This window comes from Patagioenas fasciata, chromosome Z (genome assembly GCF_037038585.1).
Source record: "Patagioenas fasciata isolate bPatFas1 chromosome Z, bPatFas1.hap1, whole genome shotgun sequence".
NCBI classification, from domain to species: Eukaryota; Metazoa; Chordata; class Aves; order Columbiformes; family Columbidae; genus Patagioenas; species Patagioenas fasciata.
The window spans coordinates 52,747,364-52,771,272 of NC_092560.1; the positions used below are offsets into that span (position 1 = coordinate 52,747,364).

A 23,909-nucleotide genomic window follows, 5' to 3' on the forward strand; every position below is an offset into this window, starting at 1 on the left:
TTTTTTTTTTTTTTTTTGAAACCATTGGAACAATTCATTTGAGAAAACCAAGTGTATTTATTTCATGAAGAAGATGCTGATCTTTTATGTGAGTGGAAAAAGTGTCCCTTTCATACCTGAATGATAAGAACATCACACTTTAAGTACCTTGCTTTCTTGTGAGTATTTAATATACCTTTAGATGACTAGTTTTTGAATTTACAGGTAGATTATTTTAAATGGACATTAGTAGTTCTCCTGTAACAAGAGATTTGGAAATTACTGCATTCTACATGAAGCACAAACACTTTGTCATTATAGAGTCATGCTATCACAAATGAAGATAGCGTGAGGTTAAATACATATTCACAGAAAAGTAGAAAAGAAGCAGAAACTCATTACCCTTTAAAGATTGTTTTTAAACAAGTGAAAGGAGCAACTGTAATGCCCAAATAGGGTTAACAACTGTCAGGAAGTAATACTCCACAGCTTAGGTAAGTGGGATGAATGTAGCCTTCGAATTAAACACACCTGACTAGTCTAGAAGCCTGTAATAAAATGGCTGAGAAGAATGAACGTTGTTGCATTTTATCTTCCTTCAGATGTAAAATTTCCTTTTTTATATGGAAAATTACTGAATAAGGAATGAGCTTGTAGAAATTAATGGTTAAAGTTACTTTGTGACCCTGGTGTGCAAGAAGTATAGCAACATCTCCCAGTGGAGAGAAAAGGGTGCTGCTGCAGTGCACCCAGTCAGTAGAAACTGTATCTTTGTGCATGATACCTTGGTTCAAGTGCTGCTTTTCTTAGATGAATTGGCAAGTGGATAAGTGGCAGAGCCAGATCAGCTTTTGCTTCTAGTGAAAAAGTTAAAATGTTAGAAGTCGGAGTAAATCCGATCAGGTTTTCTTACAGTTCGGCTGCGGGTTGCATCCAAGGCAACAACTGCACGTTCCACTCCAAATGCACTCAGAGAATCCAGGACAGCTACTATCCTACTCTGGCCTCTGTTGTCACTAGATCACTACAAGCTGTGACATTCTAGAAATAAGTTATATTAATGGAACAGTGTGGGTTCTTGCTGTGTGTTCTAGTGAGGTTTCTGTCCAGTCTTTGCCTCCATTTGCACATTAATGTACACTCAACATTTACAGAGGAGAGTTATTTGATCTGGTTTGGATCTGCATGCCTTAAAACCCATAGAAAGAGTTAGCTGGTGTGGAAAAACTGAAACAGTTGCCATATAAGCTAGAGTACAATAAGGTAAATCATATTGCATGACTGTAGGGTATTTCATAATAAGAGCAAATAGCCTTGTAGTATTTCAAAGAGAATAAAAATATCAATTATCAAATACAGCCAATGTAATATCTCTTTTTTCTTTTTTTGCAACAGCACAGCTGACCTTTTAATTGTTTTGATCTTGTCATTTAAGTTACGCAGACACTGCATTAGCTTTTGTACAGTGCTTGCTTGAATCATGTATGCTCTTTCACTTTAAAAATAACAGCTATTAATTTCCAACTCCAAAGGTTTCTCCTTCAAAACTAATTGAAACAAACAAGTTTCTTTTTCTAGGCCTCCTTCCAGAATGCTCAGGTGCATATATTCTGGCTGAATGCTTGGAGTCCAGTTTTCTCTATGCTTGAACCTTGAAGGAAATATAAAACTGTGAGTTGGAAAGGATTTTTTTAGTATGAGAAATCTGAGGTGGTTTGCAGCAAGCAGATGTCTTCCAAGTTGTGTCACAGTGAAAACAACTCTTCAGTTAGTCAGATCACTCAGTAGGTTATAAATTGATTTCTTTTTGTTAGGTTGCTATTTTCAGAATGAAGAAGTAGAATCATCCTCTTTTAATATTAAATGTAATGGTTATTCATGAGAGCACTTAATGGAGTAGTATTTATAAAAGCAAGAAGGAAGCACTTCCTAACAGCTAAAAAGACACTCCTTGCCATAAGGTGGGTGGTGTCTTAGTCATGCAGATATTGATGGCAAAGTTTGCTTGTACTTTAATGGAGCTCAGATATCATTCTTGGAGTAACACTTTGCTTTTGCAGTAAGTTATGTAGAACAGTTGTTATTGTAAAGTTTGTATATGTAATATGATTTAGAATGATTATATAAATTTGTAATTACTTTGTTAATTAACTATATAAATAATTATCATTTGATTATAATTAATTATATTAATTATTTAGAGGAATTCATTGTGCTAAAAAAAACCCCAACAAACATGAGGAACTGTGTCTTAATAAGCATACTTTATCTTCACTCTGTGCGTCCTGACATAGGTGTTATTTACAAAATACATAGTGTCAGTCATAGTATTTGTTAAAAATACTTGATGTCAGAATACCTCAAGTTGTGATGAATTTTCCGTGCAATTCATGGGGGTAAAAGAGTAGGTAAACCATACACTAATAGAGACTTCCACATGACTTCTTTGAAATCAGCTCTCTTAAAACTCCATTAGGATTGCTTTATATCCAAGCAATATAGATGAATGTGTGATCTTGAGGTCTAGGTAGATGACTAGAAGTTTGATCATGTTTGGCCAGAAAAAAAAACCCCAAACATTTATTCTTATCTAAAAGCAGTCCTGAATGTGCATTGACTTAATTAGGAACAGAACTGGGCTCAGTATTTTTGCCTCTTCAGTGCTCTGGATGGCTTGTTTCTGCATGTCTGGAATGTAGAGTTTTCCTGATGCAGAGTTTTCCTGAAATTAAATTTTAAAAATAACATCTTCTGGTCTTGGAAAATTGTGCTTTGCTGCATTCTGTCTTCTTGTCCTATCAGTGTAGCTTGTGCACTGATAGTACTTGTGTGGTGATTAAAAGCAGTGCTTTTATTTTTGCTTGCTTTAGAATTATCATACTATTATGAATTGCTGCTGTGAACTTTTAAACTCAGGAAAACTTCTGAATAAATGTGATAAGGGATAAGGTAATCCTGGTTTCAGAATTCATTCCTTCCCTGAAATAAATCACATCATTTTTCAACCTCACTGTTAACTTTATTTTTTAATGAATTGTTATTTACAATTAATCTGTACTCTTTAAAATATCTCCCTGCTCCTATTGAGTCTTCCCTTTTTATTTTTATATTTTGAATTTGGCTGGACAGATAATTTCCTTTGCAAGATATATTCTTCTGGCTTACATAGAAGGAAGGAAAGTAAATAAAACAAACTAGTAGAAGGGAGGTGCTCAGTCAGTAAGAGACAATCCAGACACTGAACATGACAAGTAATAGAAAAAACATCATATCACATAATTAGAAAAAATACTTTGGGATCCCTACAAGGTTACAAAAATTGTTTGCACAATGCACTTCCGACTATATCATAATATCACAAACCATTATATGACTTAAAAGTGCCAGTGTAGTCTAACCGTATGTCAGGTTGTCATTTTATTTGAATGCGTGAAGCTAAGTGGTATGCTTGAAAAGCAAATGAACCTCCATTTGAGCTGCAGTATCAGTCTTTATATTCTGAAAGTCACGTGCTTGAATATTTATTGATTATATCCAAGTAATTTCCCCCTTGGAGATAATGAAGAGAGTGTAAATATGAATTAGAAGCTGGAGTCTTCTAAAAGCGCATGTATGTATAGTATTAAATTTAAAGTATTCCTCACAACTAGGTGGTCATTTTAGGTCCCTTCCAACTGAAATACTCGTATTGTATTGTATTGTATTGTATTGTATTGTATTGTATTGTATTGTATCCTATCCTATTCTATTCTATTCTATTCTATTCTATTCTATTCTATTCTATTCTATTCTATTCTATTCTATTCTATTCTATTCTATTCTATTCTATTCTATTCTATTCTATTCTGAAGCTGAAAGCTTTCTATGTCTTTAGTGCTTTCTGCTGTGTTCTGCATTTTTCGCTTGTGGAGGCGCCATCTCTATTTGGTGAATATAGATTTTCAGTTGTCCTGGGGATCTCTTGCAAAGTTTCAAATATGACCTCTTACAGACTCCATTGCAGTGTATTCACATCATATTTATTATTTAATTGGATTACTCCTGTACCACAGAACTTTGTTAATAGACAAGGGCACAGGCTATGCGAAAAGTCAGGCAAATATAGAGTGACTGAACAATACCTGTCTCAAGGAATGTGTAGTCTTTAATATGAGACAACACACAGCTATACATTGAGGAGTGTAAGAAGCAGTAAGAAGAGTGATAGCTGGAGAGACAGTGGTGTTAGCCCAGACTAGCTTTGGTAGGACCCAATGTCTAAGATCTCTTGTTTTCATTCAGTAGTGCAGCTCCTACATCCCCTAATTATGGCAGTGGTCCTGAAGATACTGTAGTGCTTTCATTATACTGTGTAGTTAATAGGTTTAGAAGGCCAAATTAATTTTTGGTAGAACTTCACTGTTACAATGGAATATGAGGATGGAGGAACTGAATTCAAAGTTCTGGATATTTCCTGCTGCTGACAGAAGAAATGCCTTCCTGAACTGTAGGTTTTAATTTGGTGCAGGGCTTTTCACTGCATGCTAAATACAATTAAAATAATGAAACACTGCACTGTTCTGTTTGTTTGGAAGTGAAGAAACTTGGTTTTATGTTCTTAATATTTCGTAATGTTAGGGAAAAAAGTTCAGATACCAGATTTCAAGCGTTACTTCAAACAGATACTGTGTGCTTAAATTAAAGATGTAAAGTCTTTCCTTTCTGCCCATAAACCTTGTTAATTTTGAGTGTCTATAGCCTCTGATGCTTAGGAAAGGGAAGTGTGTTTATTTTGCTATCTCAGACCTATAATTGCAAAATGTAACCTTATCCCCTAATTAAAAAGCAACTGTCACAGCATTCTGGTATTTAAACTAAATATTATTAACTGTGCTTAATGAAACAGCCTTTTGTCAACCACTATAGAAGTATTTACATCTGATTTACTTTATGTTTAGTTGAAAGTGTAAGTAAATTGCCAAATATTTTGGTATAGTAGTTCTGAGATGTAGGAAATGAAATCTCATGTGCCTTTAGCAGGATTTCTTATAGTTGCAACTGAAGTAAACATTTAATTGATGGTGGATCTTCTAATTGTCATTTGTTCTTGTTATTTCTGTATCCATAAATAATTAAAATTATGCATTCTCGATTAGTTGTTTTGGTTTGTCTCAATAAAGGACATTTCCCTTGTGTTCAGTCTTGCATTTGGTCTTTCACATGTAGCACTGAAACTGTTTTAGACTGAGGTACTGGATCCCATTCCTTTCTGAAGATACTGAATTCACTACAGCCTTGTTGCAAAGGGGTCACTGTGAATCAGTTATGCTTTTTTACTCTATAGTTTTCCATTGAGCAAACAGAACAAGAAACTGAATCAGATGCTTGCTTACTTTCTGCCTGCTTTAACAGTCAATTAATTCTCTTGGTTAATTGTCGGAGAGAAAATGCTCACCTATAGGGCCTTATTCTTGCTTTATGTGCATTAGTGTGGACAAGGTGATGGCCATTGGCTTCACAAGACAAAGTCAGTGGCATTCCTGCCATTCCCATATTGAGTCTTCTCCATCCTCAAAATGCACACCAGCCCCTAGGGGCTATGTTGATGTGACTGTTTTTTGAGGTTGTGAGGTGATAGAAATGCAAGGTTTGATCTAGCTTTAAAAAGAAATCTGTGAACAGGCATTTCACATGTAGGTAATGCATGCCATTTAGTCTAGAGTGAAGTTTTAATGTTTGGAGATGATTATGGGTTTGTTCCCTGTATCTAATGATTCATTGCCTTTTTTTTTTTCTTTATGATAATTTTACTAGGAATTGTTTTATTTGCTCCCTTTTTTCCTCATTCGCCTAGTTGTATTGAATGTTTGTCTGACTTGAGTTCAGACAACCAGTTTTAGCTGAGCAGGACAACAGGAAAATCTATGTTTTGGGAAAACAATAAGGATTGTTCCTCTTGTTTGAAAAGGAGAAGAATGATTTTTTTTTCTTTATTTTACAAATTAATTGTTGTTCAGTATCTGCTGCAGTGCAACATACACAGTGTTACTATATTGATACTACTACTACTGCATTTCTTTCTGTGAGGTGATGTTTATCTGTATTATTTCTCCTGGTAGAACTTTTAAATGGAACCATAAAAATAACTTTTTCTTGAGTACATATGGTTGATGTTTATGTGGTTTTCTTGTTTTAATTGTGAATTCTGAGAGCAGACAGGATTTCTTCTACCTGTATAAAATGTATATGTGTGTGTACATGTCTCTCTGCAAGCCAAATTGCCAGACAAGAAATACTGGGGTTTGGGTTAAAATTTTGTGAAATATTTAATGACTAGCTTCCAAAATACAATTAGGGAAACTGATCAGTTAAATGTCAGACATTTCTGTTGGCAGGCTAGAGGCAGTCGTCTGTATTGCTTTGGTGTTGATGCTGAAAATAAATTATTCATCTAATGTCACAGAATCACGGAATCACAGAATGTCAGGGATTGGAAGGGACCTCGAAAGATCATCTAGTCCAATCCCCCTGCCAGAGCAGGAACACCTAGATGAGGTTACACAGGAAGGCGTCCAGGCAGGTCTTGAATGCCTCTAGAGTAGGAGACTCCACAACCTCCCTGAGCAGCCTGTTCCAGTGTTCTGTCATCCTCACTGCGAAGAAGTTTCTTCTCAAATTTAAGTGGAACCTTTTGTGTTCCAGTTTGTACCCATTACCCCTTGTCCTATCATTGGTTGTCACCGAGAAGAGCCTGGCTCCATCCTCGTGACACTCACCCTTTATATATTTATTATTGAGATCACCCCTCAGTCTCCTCTTCTCCAAGCTAAAGAGACCCAGCTCCCTCAGCCTTTCCTCATAAGGGAGATACTCTACTTCCTTCATCATCTTTGTTGCCCTACGCTGGACTCTCTCCAGCAGTTCCTCTGTCCTTCTTGAACTGAGGGGCCCAGAACTGGACACAATATTCCAGATGTGGTCTCACCAGGGCAGAGTAGATGGGGAGGAGAACCTTCCTCGACCTACTAACCACCCCCCTTCTAATACACCCAGGATGCCACTGGCCTTCCTGGCCACGAGGGCACAGTGCTGGCTCATGGTCATCCTGCTGTCCCCCAGGGTCCCAGGTCCCTTTCCCCAACACTACTCTCTAATAGGTCATTCCCCAACTTATACTGGAACCTGGGGTTGTTCCTACCCAAATGTAAGACTCCACACTTGCCCTTGTTATATTTCATTAAATTTTTCCCTGCTCAACTCTCCAGCCTGTCCAGGTCTCGCTGGATGGTAGCACAACCTTCTGGCGTGTTAGCCACTCCTCCCAGCTTGGTGTCATCAGCAAACTTGCTGATAGTGCACTCTATTCCCTCATCCAAATTATTGATGAATATATTGAATAATACAGGCCGCAGTACTGACCCCTGAGGCACTCCACTAGATACAGGCCTCCAACTAGACTCTGCCCCATTGACAATGACTCTCTGGCTTCTTTCCTTCAGCCAGTTCACAGTCCACCTCACTACCCAGTCATCCAGACCGCACTCCCTCAGTTTAGCTGTGAGGATGCTGTGAGAGACTGTGTCAAATGCCTTACTCAAGTCAAGGTAGATCACGTCCACTGCTCTGCCATCATCCATCCATCTTGTTATGTCCTCATAAAAGTCAATGAGGTTGGTCAAGCACGACTTCACTTTGGTGAAGCCATTTTGACTGCCCCTAATGACCCTCTTATCCCTGATATGCCTTGAGATGGCACCAAGGATAAGTCGTTCCATCAGTTTCCCAGGGAATCCATTGTTTGCAGTTACAACTTTGGTTGTAATTATTTTACCTTGAATTTGACCAGTTGTGCTTATTGTATGCTTGTGAATGCTATTCAGATTGTTTATATTTCTGGTAGTAGTTTGGATTCAGCCATTGCAAAGGTTTCAAAATGCCCGCTACTCTGAATACTATCCTTACCATATGGTTTGCATCATACATTGTGCAGTTCTACTATGTTAAATTGTATCAAAAAATGCACCTCTTGAATCCAACTCTAAGTATAGTCATGGGAAATCTTACTTAGTCATAGTATTTGTCCTGAGTTGCTGTCCAGTTCTACCTCATCAAGATAAAAATGAAAATTGTATAATGAACAGTATGTATGAGTCTCTTGCCCTTTCTGTGTATATAGCTGAACACTATCTTCAGAAAGAGAAGTTCTCCATAGAGAAAATGTGTTTGCTTTGGTTACCAACTTGCTTTTCAGCATTTGTGTGTTTTGTAGTCTTTATGTTTTGAGAAGACAGAAGACCACATTTTGGGGAAGTAATGTTTCAGGACTGGGGACTGATATGATGAGTTTCGTACATCTCTATGTGAAATGCAGTCCTTTCATCAGCTGTGGGTGGATGCAACATTTTTTTTTTTGCCTCAATGGCTTCTTGCAGTTTAGAATTTAAAAAGATATTTGAAAGGCTGAGATAGGTTAGTTCTAAAATCCTGAGATATGTGGTGACCAGGACTAGAAGTTCTTTTGTTAAAGCTGTGGAGTTTTTTTTACTTGAATAAATCAGCTTTAATGCAAAATAAAATTGTTAGGTGAATTCTTGATTCTGGCTTATTATGTGGCCTGTCTAGAGTAGCTTTTATTATCTCTCCCATTGATTTTTAAACATACTGGGTGAGAGGTTTTTTAATCCATTTAATTTGAGTGAAAAACTGAAACTCAGAGAAGCTTTAGTTTCTTTTTAGGTTGTTTGTATGTGATATAGTCCATATATGTCTTTAATCTTTAAACTTTATATTTTAATTCTCATCAATTTATATTTCAATTTGCATTCTTACTTCATACGTCTATCACCTCATGGAGTAATACTGGGTAGATTCTACAATCCTGTAATTTGTGTAGGACAGTACATATACAATTGGCATTTATCTTGCTTCTAAAACTGAATTAACAATTTGTTATAAGCTGGAATCAATAGTCACAGTGATAAATTGACAACTAGTCTTTACCTCTGTGGAGGGATGCTGTGATGGGTTGACCTTGGCCGGCTGTCAGATACCCAGACACTTTCTCATTCCTCCTGCTGAACAGGACAAGGAGAGAAAATAAGATTGAAAAGTTTATGGGTTGGGATCAAGATAAGGAGGTCACTCACCAATTACCATCATAGACAAAACAGAGTCAGCCTGGAGATAATTAATTTAATTTATTGCCAATTAAAAATATAGTAGGATAGTTAAGAAAAACAAACAAACAAACAAAATGACTAAAACACTTTCTTCCCACCTCATCCTTCCCAGATTCAAATTCATTCATTTGTTCTCACCTCCTCTGCCTCCTCTCTGTGCAGCACACGGGGACAGGAAATGTGGACTCTGGTCAATTCATCACATTATCTCTGCTGCTCTTTCTTTCTCATGCTCTTTACCACTCCAGCATGAGGTCCACCTACAGGATACAATCTTTAAGTACTATCTCCAGTGTGAGTCCTTCCTGCAGTTCTTCACAAACTGCTCCAGTGTGGGTCCCTTTCAGGGGGTGGGGCCCTTCAGGAACAGACTGCTCCAGCCTGGATCCCCTATGGGGTCACAAGTCCCACCAGCAAACCTGCTCCAGCCTGAGGTCCTCTCTTCATGGGGCCACAGCTCCTACCAGGAGCCTGCTCCATCATGGGTTTTCAATTGAGCCATAAGCTCCTTTGGGCATCTGTGTGCTCTGGTGTGGGGTTCTCACCAGGTGTGGGTATCTGCTCCACCTTGGACCTCCATGGGCTGCAGAGGAACAGCCAGCCTCACCATGGGCTGCATGGGAATCTCTGCACAGGCTTCTGGAGCACCTCCTGCCCCTCCTTCTGCACCTATCTGGATGTCTGCAGGGCTGGTCATCACACATATTCTCAGTCCTCCCTTCAGGTGAAGTTGCTGTTGTGCAGGGGTTTTTTCTCTTTATTAATTATGTTACCCCAGAGGCGCTCCCACTGACAGTGGTTGCCTTGCCCTTGGCCCGTGGTGGATCCACCTTGGAGCCAGCTGGCATTGGCTCTGTCAGACACAGGGGAAGCTTCTGGCAGCTTCTCAAAGAAGCCACCCTTGTAGCACCCCCACAATCAAAACCTTGCCATACAAAATCAATGCAGTGACAGTGCCCTTTTTCTCAAGTAAGCTGTAATATCAACCAAATACAACACGTGAAAGCATAACCTTAAAAAAGTATACTGAAACACACGTTTACATTAAGAAAGCAAAAGCTGTTATGTGGTAAAGAATCTGTAGACATGAATGTGTCATGCCTTTTCACAACAACTAATTCCTTTCATTGCAAGGATTTTGTCTGATTTTAGTGGTTCCCTCTAAGAATAAACTTAGCACTTGGGACTTCTGCAAAATGAGAAGCTTCCAATTAGTTTCATATTATAGCCACTTCTGTTTCCTTATTACAAGTTGGACTGAGGGCTTTGTACTGTTTTTACCTCTTTGTAGCCATCTCCTTTCTCACTGCTTCACTCAAGTCTAACAACCACAGTGAGACCCAATTGTAGGTAGCTGAGGTTGTTCTTATGTGCTGCCTTCCTCTCCAGTTTGTCCTTCCCAGGAGTTTCTTCCTTCTCATATTGCAAGGAGCAGAAATATTGCAATACATTAAAGAAAACCCATGCACTTTTTTTTTCTTTTTTAATTTAAAGAAAACTATGCTGAATAGTCCTTTACCTTAAATGACTTGATGAGAAATAAAAGTTTGCTTTTCCAGCTCTTTTAGCTTGAAACTGTAGATTTTCCTCCTGGTTCTTCTAATAACTTTTCAAGAACAGATGTCTTAAGATCAGCTTTGTGCTTGAGTGGGGTGCTATGAAGGAGATTAATGATTGTGTTTTTGTTTGTCAATAAGTGTGATATCTGCAGAAAAGCATTTTCTTCAAACCCTTTATACTAGGACATTCCTAACAGCATACAAATGTTACACACAATGGTTTTACTTAGACCTACATGGCTGACTTCATAAATATATTTCTTGGCAGTTGTCATATGAATACACTGGACTTGTATTATTTTTTTTTTCCTCACGCATTTCCTTTTGTTATTTACAAGTACTAGAAGGACTTAATTTGCTTCCATAATAATATGTAACACTTATGTAGTGCCTCACATTATTTTAAAAAAGTATTATCACTTTTTCAGCTTCTTTTAAAATAGCTTCCTTCTCCACTTTTACTTCTGCTGTACTTGTCTGTAGGGATAATGCACACCTTCATTCTAGTTAGGATTAAGAAAGCAATGAGGGTTTAATTGTCTTTGAGCTCATGATTATTTAAGCTCCAGTTTATTCAGAATTACATATTGAATTTTCCAGCCAAATTTCTTTCTCGGCAAGAGAGCTTTCTCTTCTTTTTCTCTTCCTGTGAGAAAATGATTAAGGCCTCTGATAATCTTTGCACATAGATATATTTCTGGTTTTGCCTTGGTTGCTGTTTTGGGGGAAGTGCACTTGCAGGTTGAGGAGAGATAAATCATTTATCTGTAAAGCGCTGACTGCATTGTGTGTTGGTCTGCTTGTACAGAGAAGGGGAGACAAAGCATGATAGGATTTTGTTTCCTGTGCACAGCATAATTCTCAGTTCTTTTTTGCCTTGTTGAGCAGAGGAAGACTATAGTACCAGAAGTCGCTGTGTTCAGACCAGTAAAGTGATAGCATCCTCAAGAGAAGATAGATTAGCACAGCTGTGGTTACAGGGTCATGAGGGTGCTCAGCAGCTTAGGTCTTTACACCTGTATTGAACTTCTGGAAGGACTAAGTGATGCTGAATCAAGTATTTTTGACTTCCAGTTCAAGTACCACTTAGCTATTCTCCCTAAAAATTGAAATGGCTTCTTCATGATATGCAGAGTAGAGATGGTAAATAATATTTAGATGTTAGCCTTAAGTTATGAAAAACTTCACTGTACAAGTTAAATGTTTTCGGTTATCTAACTACTGTATTTATCCATTTCTGTGTGGTTTTGACTCTTCAGTAGATAATACATTTATCTTTTCTTAATTAGGTTTTTACTACAGTGTTGACTCACCCAAAATGTCAATAGAAGAATAATGGAAGCCCCTGAGTACCTTGATTTGGATGAAATAGATTTTAGTGATGATATATCGGTAAGTACAAGTCCTATTTTATTTGCTCAAATTGAGACTAACTTGGATATCTCAATCCTGATATAACAACCAATGCTATTGTTAGAAGCCACATTCCTTTTTTACCTCACATATAGGAATGTTTAAATAGATTTAATCTAGGATAAAATAAAGTATTTTGTAAAGATAATCTCTAATAAGCTTGGCTTCATCTCCTTCAGGTAGTTAAAATAACTTGCAAATCAAATTAATGAATTAGTTTTATTTTTGAGTTGCTTAACTACTCTATTGTCTTGAATGAATTATATACTCTCTGATGCTAGCTTTGCACACCAAAACAATAAGTTTACCTTTTTTTTAATTGAATGTATTTCAGTTGTAAAAATCCTCATGCCTCTCTCACCTCTGAATTGTTCCTTTTTAATGTAAATAGTAACTCTGCCCTTTCCACCCCTAGCTGTCTCCAAATACAGCAAGATTTTATCAATAGGTGTGTTGTAGCTACCTGTGACATAGTCAAGTACGGAAGGAGACAGAAAAAATTCCAGGGATTCATAGAGCACTTATCCTTAGTGTCACAACTAAAACAATTCCACCTGTAATTGCAAACAAAAATGATGGTCAACTACATTGTCAGTGGTTCTTAAAGGAAGCACTGATGCAGTATATTATATTCCTCATAATAATACTCCTACTACCAGTGTTTCTACAGTTTGTGCAATGAATTTGCTAATAAGTTAAATGTCTGATTAACAATGGGCTTGAATACATAAATTAAATCCACTATAAGAAAATTATTAATTCAGTTTTTAGATCAAAGGAAGTGTGCCACCATCTCCTTCCACTTTTTTTCATAATTTTATAGTTGGTTTTTGTTCGGTTGGTTGTTTTTTTGATTTTTTTTTTTTTGTTTGGTTTGGTTTGTTGTTGTTTTGTTTTGGTTTGTTTGTTTGTTTGTTTGTTTTTACAAAGGTCTTGGTTTTCCACTTCGCAATTGGGACTTTGATTCATTTTAAAACATTCCAGATGCTTTATGTGCAGAAAGATTCCTTTTGGAGCAGATTGTATTTTTACTTATTGTAACACTGAATTTTTATTAAAGAAGAGTATGGCAAGTGCCCAAAATATTACAAGACAATGAGCCAATCTTGAGTGAATACCTTATTCTAGGCAACTTTCTTTTTACTATGGTTATATGAGCTATATGCCAGATCATGTCCTGGTATCTGTTTCTATACTCAGTTTTGTGAAACTGTAAAACGTAATAGATGTAACCTCTCCATGTCTCTCCCGTTGTGGCTGTTGCTGCATACTGGTGGGTTAGGTTACTCACTTTTCCGCTGAACAGCTCAAGCTGCCTGTTTTAATAGGCTGTTCTTTCATTGAACGCTGAACCTTGAATAAAAAAACCAGCACAAATTATAGAGGTAGCAGTTTTACTTCTTGCTTTAGCAGGTAAGAAAACAAAGGATCTGTTACCAGAATCCAGATTAGCAAGCAAATTCATGGTCATTCTGTTGCTCTGCTTGTATCTCACCATATACAATTTAGAGATACCTGACCATCACATTTTACCATTGGCCTCTCATGGAAAGAGTAGCTGCACAGCATCAATGTTAGCAATTTATATTGTTTCTGTTAGCCCTCTGGTTCTAATCTAGTGCAGAAAAGTACTGACTAAAAATAATGGCAGCAAGAAGGCTGTTAAAATGAAGCAGTTATAAATGTTCCTGAGTCAGAAAGTCACTGTGTATAGTCCGGACTGCTGTAGATATTTCAAACAAAATGACAAAAATAGACATAGAAAACAGACAGGAATTTGTTTTAAAAGGCAAATAGACACTTGAGTAGCTTTCTTTTCTTTTCTTTTCTTTTCTTTTCTTTTCTTTTCTTTTCTTTTCTTTTCTTTTCTTTTCTTTTCTTTTCTTTTCTTTTCTTTTCTTTTCTTTTCTTTTCTTTTCTTTTCTTTTCTTTTCTTTTCTCTTCTCTTCTCTTCTCTTCTCTTCTCTTCTCTTCTCTTCTCTTCTCTTCTCTTCTCTTCTCTTCTCTTTTTCTTCCCCTTTTTTGTTGTATTTGTACATAAGAAAATGAGACTGTCCATTTCTCCAGAACCACCGACTCATAGAATAGTTTTGGTCAAAAGGGACCCTCAGAGGTCATCTAGTTCCAACGCCCTTGCCATGGGCAGGGACATCTTTCACTAGATCAGATTGCTCAAAGCCCTGTTGTGCTGGGGTGGCCTTGACTGGCTGTCAGGTGCCCACCAAACTGCTCTGTCATTCCCCCTCCATCAACAAGATAGAGAGAAACATATGGCAAAAAGCTCATGTGTCAAGATAAGGATGGGGAGATCACTCACCCATTACTATCACAGGTCAAATGGACTAGACTTGGGGATATTAATTTTAATTTATTGCCTATCAAATACTATAGGATAATGAGAAATAAGAACAAATCTAAAACCACCTTTCCCCCACCCCTCCCTTCTTCCAAGCCTCAACTTCACTGCTGACTTTTCTACCTCCCTGCACCAATGAGCACATGGGGAACAGGGTGAAGGAGCTTTGTGGTCAGTTCATAATGCTTCATCTCTGCTGCTCCTTCTTCCTCACACTGTTTTCCTGCTATAGCATGGGGTTCCTCCCATCAGTCACTGTCCTTCATGAACTTCCCCAGAGCGGATCCTTCCCGTGGACTGCAGTTTTTCAAGAACTTCTCCAGTGTGAGTCCCTTCCACAGGGTGCAGTCCTTCTGGAATAGACTCCTGCAGTGAAAGTCCCTCATGGGGTCACAGATCCTGCCAGAAAACCTGCTCCAATGTGGGCTTCTCTATCCACAGTCCTGCCAGGGGAGTGCTCCAGCATAGGTTCTCCACAAGGTCACAGCTTCCTCCCTGCTGTCGCATATCCAGCTGCTCTGGCATGAGTTCCTTCATGAGCTGCAGAGTTGATATCTGCTTCACCGTGGTCTTTTCCATGGACTTCAGAGGAATCTCTACTCCAATACATGGAGCATCTCCTCCTTCTTCAATGACCTTGATATCTGCACAGTTGTTTTTCTGATATGTTCTCATTCTTCTCTCACAGATGATGTTGTGCAGTGGTTTTTGCCCTTTCTTAATTGTGTTATCTCAGAAACACTATCAGTATTATCAATAGGCTTATCTTTGGCCAGATAGGGGTCCATCTTGGGGCTGGTTGGAACTAGCTCTGTCCTGCATGGAGGCAGCTCTTACTGTCTTCTCACGGAAGCCACTGCTGCAGTCCAACCCCCACTGGTTTGCCACATAAACTCAAAACAATCATCAATGATGGGCATCCATCACTTTCCTATGCAACCTGTTCCAGAGTCTCACCACCCTCATTGTAAAAAATTTCTTCTTTATATTCAGTACGAACTGACCCTCTTTCAGTTGCCTCTTGTCCTGTCACTACAAGCTCTGATAAAGTGTCTTTCTTATAAGCCTCATTCATATATTGAAGGCTGCAAGATTTCCTTGCAGCTTTCTTTTCTCTAGGCTAAAAAACCCCAACTCTCTCAGCCTTTCTTCATAGCACAAGTGTTCTAGTCCTCTGACCATTTTCTGCACCCACTCAACAGATTCCTCTTTTTCTCGTACTGGGGGCCCCAGACCTGCATGCAATACTTTCGGTGAGCTCTCCCAAGAGTGGAGTCAAGGGGGAGAATCACCTCCCTCACCCTGCTGGCCATACTTCTTTTTCTACAGCCCAGGATACAATTTGCATTCTGTTCTGCAAGTGCATGTTGGCAGCTTCTAGTCCAATTTTTCATCTAGCAGGATTCACAAGTCTTTCTGTGCAGGGTTGCTCCCAGTCCCCCAGTCTGTACTGATACTGGCAGTTGCCAAGACTCAGCTGCAGGACCTTGGTCCTGTTGAACTTCATGAGGTTTGCATGGGACTACTCCTCAAGCCTGTCAAGGTCCCTCTGGATAGCATCCCTTCCCTCAAGTGAATAAACTGCACCACACAGCTTGATGTCATGTGAAAACTTTCTGAGGATGCAGTCAATCCCACTGTCATTGTCACTGATGAAGGTATTAAATAGTATTTGTTCCAGTATGCACTCATGAGGTACACCACTCTTTACTGGTTTCCACTTGGAGACTGAGCCATTGACTGTAACTCATTGGACAGGGCCAATTTCTTATCCATCTAGCCATCCATGCATCAAACCCGTATCTTTCCAAATTAGAAGCAAGAATGTTGTGTGGGACGGTGCCAAAGGTCTTACAGAAGTTGAGGTAGATGACATCCATAGCTCTTGTCACTCCATTGTAGAAGGCCACTAAATTAGTCAGGCATGATTTGTCCTTTGTGAAGCCGTGTTGGCTGTCTCTAATCACCTCTCTGTCATACATGTGTTTCAACATAACTTCCAGGAGTCTTACTTCCATGGTCTTACTGGGCACTGAGGTGAGGCTGATTGATAGTTCCCAGGGTCCTCCTTTTTGCCATTGTTAAAAATGAATGTGATATTCCCTTTTCTCCAGTTACTGAAGACCTGACTGCCATGACTTTTCAAATATGACTCAGAGGTACTTAGGAACTACATCTACCAGTTTCCTTAGGTCCCTGGAATGTAAATGAAATGCTTGTTTTGCAAACTAAAATGGTATGATTCCACATCCATCTGGTATAGTACACTTCAGTGTAGTTTAGACAGCAGAATGTGTTTCTGGGACTCTTGTTTACATTAAACAAAAATAATATTTTGTCTGCCCTGAAGTTAAGCAACCAAGCTGAATATTAGTATTTTCATTTGTTTCTTAATGAATAACTACTCATGTAAAGCAAGAAAAAAAAATTACAACCTTTAAGTTGCATTAAATAATAGATACACTATAAAATTAAAAGTGTGCTTTAAACTTTCCCCTTTTTCCCATCAGTACTTTTGATTTTGCCCATAAATTTCTTTGTGCTTGTAGGTCGTATGCTACTGCTACGGTTGCCTGAAGGTTTCCTATTCCTTTAATTAAAATGAAAGATTTCTATTACACTGGCAAATTGTGCACATTGAAACTATTTTATTTCTTGGTTTACACAAATAATACCAAATGGCCAAGTCGTAACGAGATCTCCTGGTGCTAGATATTTGTAAATAATTTGGGACTGAGTGAAGAGATTATTGCTTTGATTACTCAAACAGCTCTGTATGAATAAAAGCCTGGCTCAGTGGTGCCACTGCAGGACTGGGCCTAATTCGAAAGTGTGAAATGTCAGTGCAGTAAGTGAATTGAAACATAAAATTAAGCAGCTGTTAAATTGCCAGGTATTTTGAAGCAGCTTGTAAACCTTCTTCATGTCAATCCTCACCTGGCAGGGCAGGTGTAAACTATGTGTGGTCAGGAGTGTGGCAGATCTCCTGGTCTCCAGTTTACTAGGCGCAGGGCACCTCTTGAGCCTGCTGTCACCTTTCCTGTGCTGTTGAAAGAGCAGGATCACCCCACAGGCTCACACAGGTGTATAGGCAACACACAGCCAGACCTTGCCTGATCAGGGACCAGGACTTCAGGGCCCAGCATGGAGGATCCTGCATAGCATAGGCACAGTCACCAGCTGAAATGAGTTGATTTATTTCCCACCCAGCTGATGAACTCATTGAAAGTTCTCTTTTTTCCCCCTCTCTCCCTTTTCAGAGTAAAAAAAAATTAATTAATTCAAAGTCTGAAGTGCAGTTTTAAATCACAAATGTCTTGTATGATGAGAGAGGTTCTATTTTCCCCTGAATCAATAGTGTCTGTTGAAGAAAATTGGCAATATCATGCATTTGCATGGAATACATGTTATTACTTCTTGTCTCTTGTTTGCTGTTGATACTGTTCTTCCATCTTACAATTCTTAAGGGGTTTCCTGAAATCCACTATTTTGGTTTTGACATAGGCATGCCTTAAATGCAGAAAAAGAACCCAAACCTCAAACAGTAATCAAAAACGCCATTACATGCTTTATCCTGGGAAGAAGCCCTTAGTTTTATTACTGAATTCCACTTATCAACTACAACACACTTTGACTAAATGCCAAAGATCACAGTAAGCGTTGACTAACGAAGCAAGCTTATGTGCTTAGCTCTCATATCGTCACTTACGGCTTTGGCCATGGACTTCAGCACTGATTGACTTGGTTACTCTGATGATGAAATGTGAGAAGTGAAGTTTAATTTTGTATGTAAAATAATTTTAAATTATTACATGAAAAGTGCAAAATAATGAATTTTAAATGCCATTGAATACACTTTAAGTCTAATACTTTGTTCCAGGGAATGGTTGCAGTCTCAACCCCTTTTGCCCCCTCTGTGTCCCTCTGTGATACCACTAGTAACCCTGAAATTTTTTGTTGAAGAACAGCAAACAAACATTACTAATGATCAGAGCTGGAGCTAGAGTATGAGAGAAAGTAGTTCTAGACGGAAGAGCTGACAATGAATTGTACTTATGGTTGCAAAAGGTCCCCTTTAAAGAGTAATTTTATTTGCTTCCTGGACCAAAAACCAGTTGTCCACGTCTTGACCACAAAATACAGATGGCAAAAATGTGAGTGCGCAGAAGTCTTTTGTAGGACAGAGGTGAGTGGAAGGAAATCTGTTAATGAAATCAAATCAATATAATTAAAATGTATAATCAAATTTCTAACATTTAGTAGATTTTTGGTGGTGGAAAGTAGTAACTGAATACATTTTAGTGCAATGTTGGAACAGAAAGAAAATCTGTTCTTCCATGAAAAAGCCGGGGGGGGGGCGGGGGGGGAAGAAGAAGAAAAATTACTTTCTGTTTTTGAGGTTGCCTGACAAAACACATACCAGTGGAACACAAAAGGCCTTATTCTAATTGAATTACAAACTGTGTAATAGTTTAAACTGCACCAGCTGGTCTTATGAAGCTACCATATTCCTTGGAGATATGTTACTTGGATTCTGTTATGATTCTTACTAGACCAGCTCAACATTGCCTTCTGAGTCTTTGGGCTGAAACAGCAAGACATATAGCTTAACAGTTCAATCTTTATTAAACAATAACTAATGTGAAGCACAGCACATGGTGTTTGTACATGTACATGTTTAACATGACTTAATTTGTATTTAGTAGCATCTTTCTCCTTCTGCTCTATGTTGCTTTAGGTTGTCACATCCTGGAGCAATCACAGCCTTATAGACAATCCCTTGCTTAATGGAGATTGGAGTCACTGTGTAGTTCTGTGGAGTGCTGCTACACATTTAAATTAATAAGTTCAGTGTTTATCCTGGGAGTACTTATGAGTGATTCTTGTTGTTGTTGAGGTTTCTCAAGACATGTCTGAATCAGGTCAGCAAGGGAAAAAAGAAGGCATGGGAGGTTTTTGAGACTTATGAGAGTAACTAAAATGACTTGAGCTCAACAATCTTAAACTTGCACCAAAGAAGTAAATTACTTCTGCAGTTGGTCACATGAGGTCAACTTTATTCTGAAGCAGAAGGCCAGCTGGACATTAGAAGCACATCAAACTTTGAATGATGAACTGTCAGCAAAAAACCAGGACAATGTATGACTGTTACTTTTTTGTGTAGAAAGCTAGTGGTATTTTATGTAGTTGTTTTGCTTAATTGATCAATAGCTCACCAGCTAAAAATATCTGTTTCTTTGAAAACATACAGTGTTTACATATTCTTTAACAATTTTCAGTTGTGCTAATCCAAAACGCTTTTTTCTGTTTTGTTTCCAAAATGCTGTTTTTAATAGGCTTTTTTATATGAGCAAAACCATTGATCTTTCACAGACATCATGATTTTCATTTGGTTACATGAAGATTCATGTAACATTTAAGCATTTGATTAAGGAAGGCTTTCTATTAAGTAACTTAACTTTTGTGTGTCAGAATGTGTAGTTCTATAACACTGGATCATGTATCTTACCAAGGGTATTCCACAAGGTTATAAGAAAAATATTTCTGTTTAGTAAGATACATACGACATCCCTGTTTTTTTCCTTTTTAATGCTGAATTCAGAATATAAAATCCTGATTAATATCAGGCATATCCTGTCACATCCAAGTAATTATTCAAGTTTGGTGTAGTAAAGCCTAGGTTAAAGGAATAAGCCTGTTGTCTGATATCTGTATGTACATGTGTCCTGCTCTGAAATCAGATCTTGACAGTGCAAGTATTCTTTATTGCTTTTACATATTTGTTTGTGATAGCTTGAATTCTAATTTTTAACCATGAAGTATCTTGCAGTAAGATCACCATAATAGATGCCTGGGTGGGCAAAATGTGACCCTCAATGCTTACTGGAAGCCTAGATCTATTCTCATCTTCAATATATCTTGCATCCTGTGGAAAGGATGGATATATAAAATGTGTTTGTGACTTGAATAATGGTGATCTGCAGGAAGGAAAAATCTGAGGTGGGGAGATGGATTGCTGTAGTTTTTAAAGTCTGTTTGATACCCCTCAAGGTGGGACACAAAAGCAGATGCCATCTGCTTTTCTCACGCAACCTGAGAAGACTGTCAGACTGCCAGAAGTACCCTTGGCTTGATAGGTTTAGTCTGTGTCCATGACATCAGGACCTCTGGAAAATCTTACTTTTTATCTTTTAAAATTAATTGTTTCATAAACATTTTTTCCTTTTTTACAGTATTCTGTAACTTCTCTCAAGACCATCCCAGAATTATGTAGAAGGTGTGATTCACAAAATGAAGATAGATCAGGTATGATACCCACTTCTGTCCACCCATCATTTTCTACGCAGCTTTTTATCATGTACAACTTGGCAACAATAGCTTCTTGGCAGTGTTCTGTTGTTTTGTTTTCTCTCATTTTTGTACAGCTTTCTGGAAACATTCCATTTTTTTTTTTTTTTTCAACAGATGTTAGTTCATTATAAGGAAAAAAAGTTCCAAAAAAGGATTTGGCTGTATACAGATAAATGTAGGGCTTCATCTCAGCAGCTCCAAACCACAGTATATGCAACAATTTACTTGAAAACCCGAGAAACCATTGGTGACAAGACGTAATAATGTAGGCGCCAATGAAAAAATGTTGGATACATTTACTACCCATATGGCCACGACCAGTTTGACGGATGATGTTTTGCCAGAGTCTGAAACTGTATCAAGGATGCTACATGATAGAATCTACTCTAAGGCATACTGTAATAGTTAAGATTAAAGCCGAGTTTTTTAGTTTAATAGTGTAAACTAAATGAAGAATCATGGCATATAGATGAGAACCAGCTGGAGACCTTCCCCCTTTCCCCCTGACAAAAAGTGCATTCAGTGTTGTTTTTCACTCTGTAAATCAGATTAATCTGCTTTTGTTTTTCTCTTCCTGATGGAGGAGAAATGAATTGGTGAGAGGAGCATTTTTGCTGAGCTATGAAAAGTTTATTGTGCTTTCTGATGTTTTAATTGAACTTTTTAAAATGTTGTTTCATCAAATACTTTTAACAGAAATGGGAGACCTGGAATTTGTGGGATGATAGAGGGCTTTAAGAATTGTGCTATACTTTGGCAGCTTTTATTTCTATATTGCCTTTCAGGGAGTTGTAAATTTCCGAAGTATGTAACTAAGTTGAAACTTTCCGATAGCTACTTCTGCCACAGTCATTGAAGGCCAGATCATCACAGCTGTATACCACTGCCTGTGGCAATAAAGGGAAGCAAAGCTCTCCTTACCATACCTGCTTCTTCCCATGTTACTACCTGCGCAGGGCACAACAGTGATTGTGCACACAGTATTATTACCTGCTGCAAGCAGAGGCAGGGAAGAAATGGAAAGGGAGAGGGCCCGTGATTCACTCCCTTCAATTTGCCCTGTCTCATTCTACCCCAGTCTTTCCCCTGTCTTCCCCCATCCTCCACTGTTCTCCCCTTCTTATTCCCCTCATCCCCGCCATTATACCTTTCCGTCCTCACCCTGCCTTGCCCCATCCCATTTCTTCTCTCTTGTTCCTGCCTCTTTTCCTCATGCTTTTCTTCCTTGTTTCTTCCCCTTTGTCCTCTCTCGTTCCATCTTCTTCACTTCTCCTTCCCTTCTTCTTACTCATTCTTGCCCCTATTATCCCCACTCTCTACATCCTACCATTCTCATCCCATTTCTCTTTGCCATTCTTCTCTCTATTCTTCCCTTATTCCTCTTCCTTCCTTCTCTCCTCCTGCCATCTTTCTCCCTCGCTTCTTCCCCCTTCTACTTGTTCTTCCCTGTCGTTCCTTCTAACATTCATCCCCCATTCTTCCCCCATTCCTCATCCCATTCTTCTTTCCCCATTCCTCCCATTGTTTTCCCACCTATGCTACCTACCATTTCTTCCCACCATTCTTCATCCCCATTCTCCCCAAAGTTCACTTCTCCATTCTTCCCTTCATTTCCCCAGAGCTTCCTTTTTCTTCCCTCACATTCTTCCAAGTCTTTCCCACCATTCTTACTGACAAGACTTTCCCATTTTTCTCTCCAGTCTTCCCCACAAATCTTTGCCAATATTACTCCCACCATTATTCTAGACCTTTCTTCCTCTCATTAGCCCCTAAGATATATTGTACTGCATGGTCTGTTTGTGACTGCTCAGCCAGAGTGGTGGCATCAATACCTGTTTACAGGAAGAAGAGTATGTTATTTTAAAAATTGAGATAGTAGTCAAAGTAAAATGAAGACAAATAGCAACAGTGAAGCACTGATTATGAGCTCTTCCATAAGTCTATGGGATATTGATAATTTATTTTGTAGATCCGTTTTTTCTCGGTCTCCTCTGCAGTTGACATTTTCAATGATGATTTTAATTACATCTGCATTCATCTATTGCTTTGAAAAGGGGCTGACAGAAGCAAGTAGAGGAATTGCTGGAAGATGGCAGTAACACTGGGGAGTCTGCCAGTGCACAGCTTTGTTTAAAAGTCTTGAGTCAAAAAAGAGGTCTTGAGCACTGATAATAGTGTTGGCAAACTGGTAATGGTACTAAAATCTATTTTTTCTCTCTATTTATCACTTATGAGTTTTCATGAATTGGAAATAGTACTAAAATTGATCTTCTTCATCACTGAGTAAACATATAGTGCTGAACAAGAAGATATCACTTTGTATCTTTGTACAGACTTCAATATCTCAAGTATCTTGAAATATAAACAGAGCTGCTTCAGCCAACATTGTGTAAGGCCCAATCCATAGTTGCTTTTGATGCAGTCTCTTGCCTCTCTCATATTGTAGACCATCAGAAAATATTCCTCAAATTATTGTTGCTATGTCCTATTTTTGATGAAGATATTTTATACCATAAATCTTTATATGCATGACATTCATGTGATTTTATATCTGTATTCCATTGGCAATTTAAGTAGTTACACATAGAAAACCTCAGAGGTTTTACAAATAGCTGATCCAACTTTCTACCTCATACTGACTCCCACTTAGAATTTGAATTTCTGCTTTAAAACATGGAAAAATGTAGAACTATCCAAGAACTACTTCTATAAAATAACTGAAAGTTAATCATAAGTTAGCCATGGGTTTAGATATAACAGGACCCTAATAATCTAAATAATAAGTACCTTTCAGATTTGTCTCAGAAAAAAAAAAAAAATTCAGTAAGATAGTTAAGGCAAAATTATAGAGAAAATAAGATTTGACTTTATACTTAAGAATATATATCTAAATATGCAGACAGCCATTTTTACCAGTAAGTTTGTTAGAAGAGATTTAAACCAGACAATTCCTCTGTTTGGAATTATATTTTTAAATTTTACAGCTGATATAATGGAAGTCTTCATTGTGCACAGTTACGTTTAGTAAATAGCCCCTGTAAATCCCATTTTCTTTCCCCATTTCATGTAAACATTGAATAATATGTTAGTAAC

The 23,909-nt window shown here is 38.1% G+C and overlaps 1 protein-coding gene across 11 annotated transcripts in view; it reads left to right on the forward strand.

Moving 5' to 3' along the window:
- The window catches only part of SNCAIP (synuclein alpha interacting protein), a 94,101-nt gene that overhangs the window by 27,888 nt on the left and 42,304 nt on the right, over positions 1–23,909 (forward strand). For all 11 annotated transcript variants that reach the window (XR_011736391.1, XM_071801949.1, XM_065861608.2 and 8 more), the window contains 2 exons: positions 11,986–12,088; positions 20,699–20,771. Coding sequence is in view for 10 of the 11 variants with exons in the window: in XM_071801949.1 (XP_071658050.1) it covers positions 12,032–12,088; positions 20,699–20,771 (130 nt within the window). In the remaining variant the exon portion in view is untranslated. The remainder of the gene's footprint in view (positions 1–11,985; positions 12,089–20,698; positions 20,772–23,909) is intronic.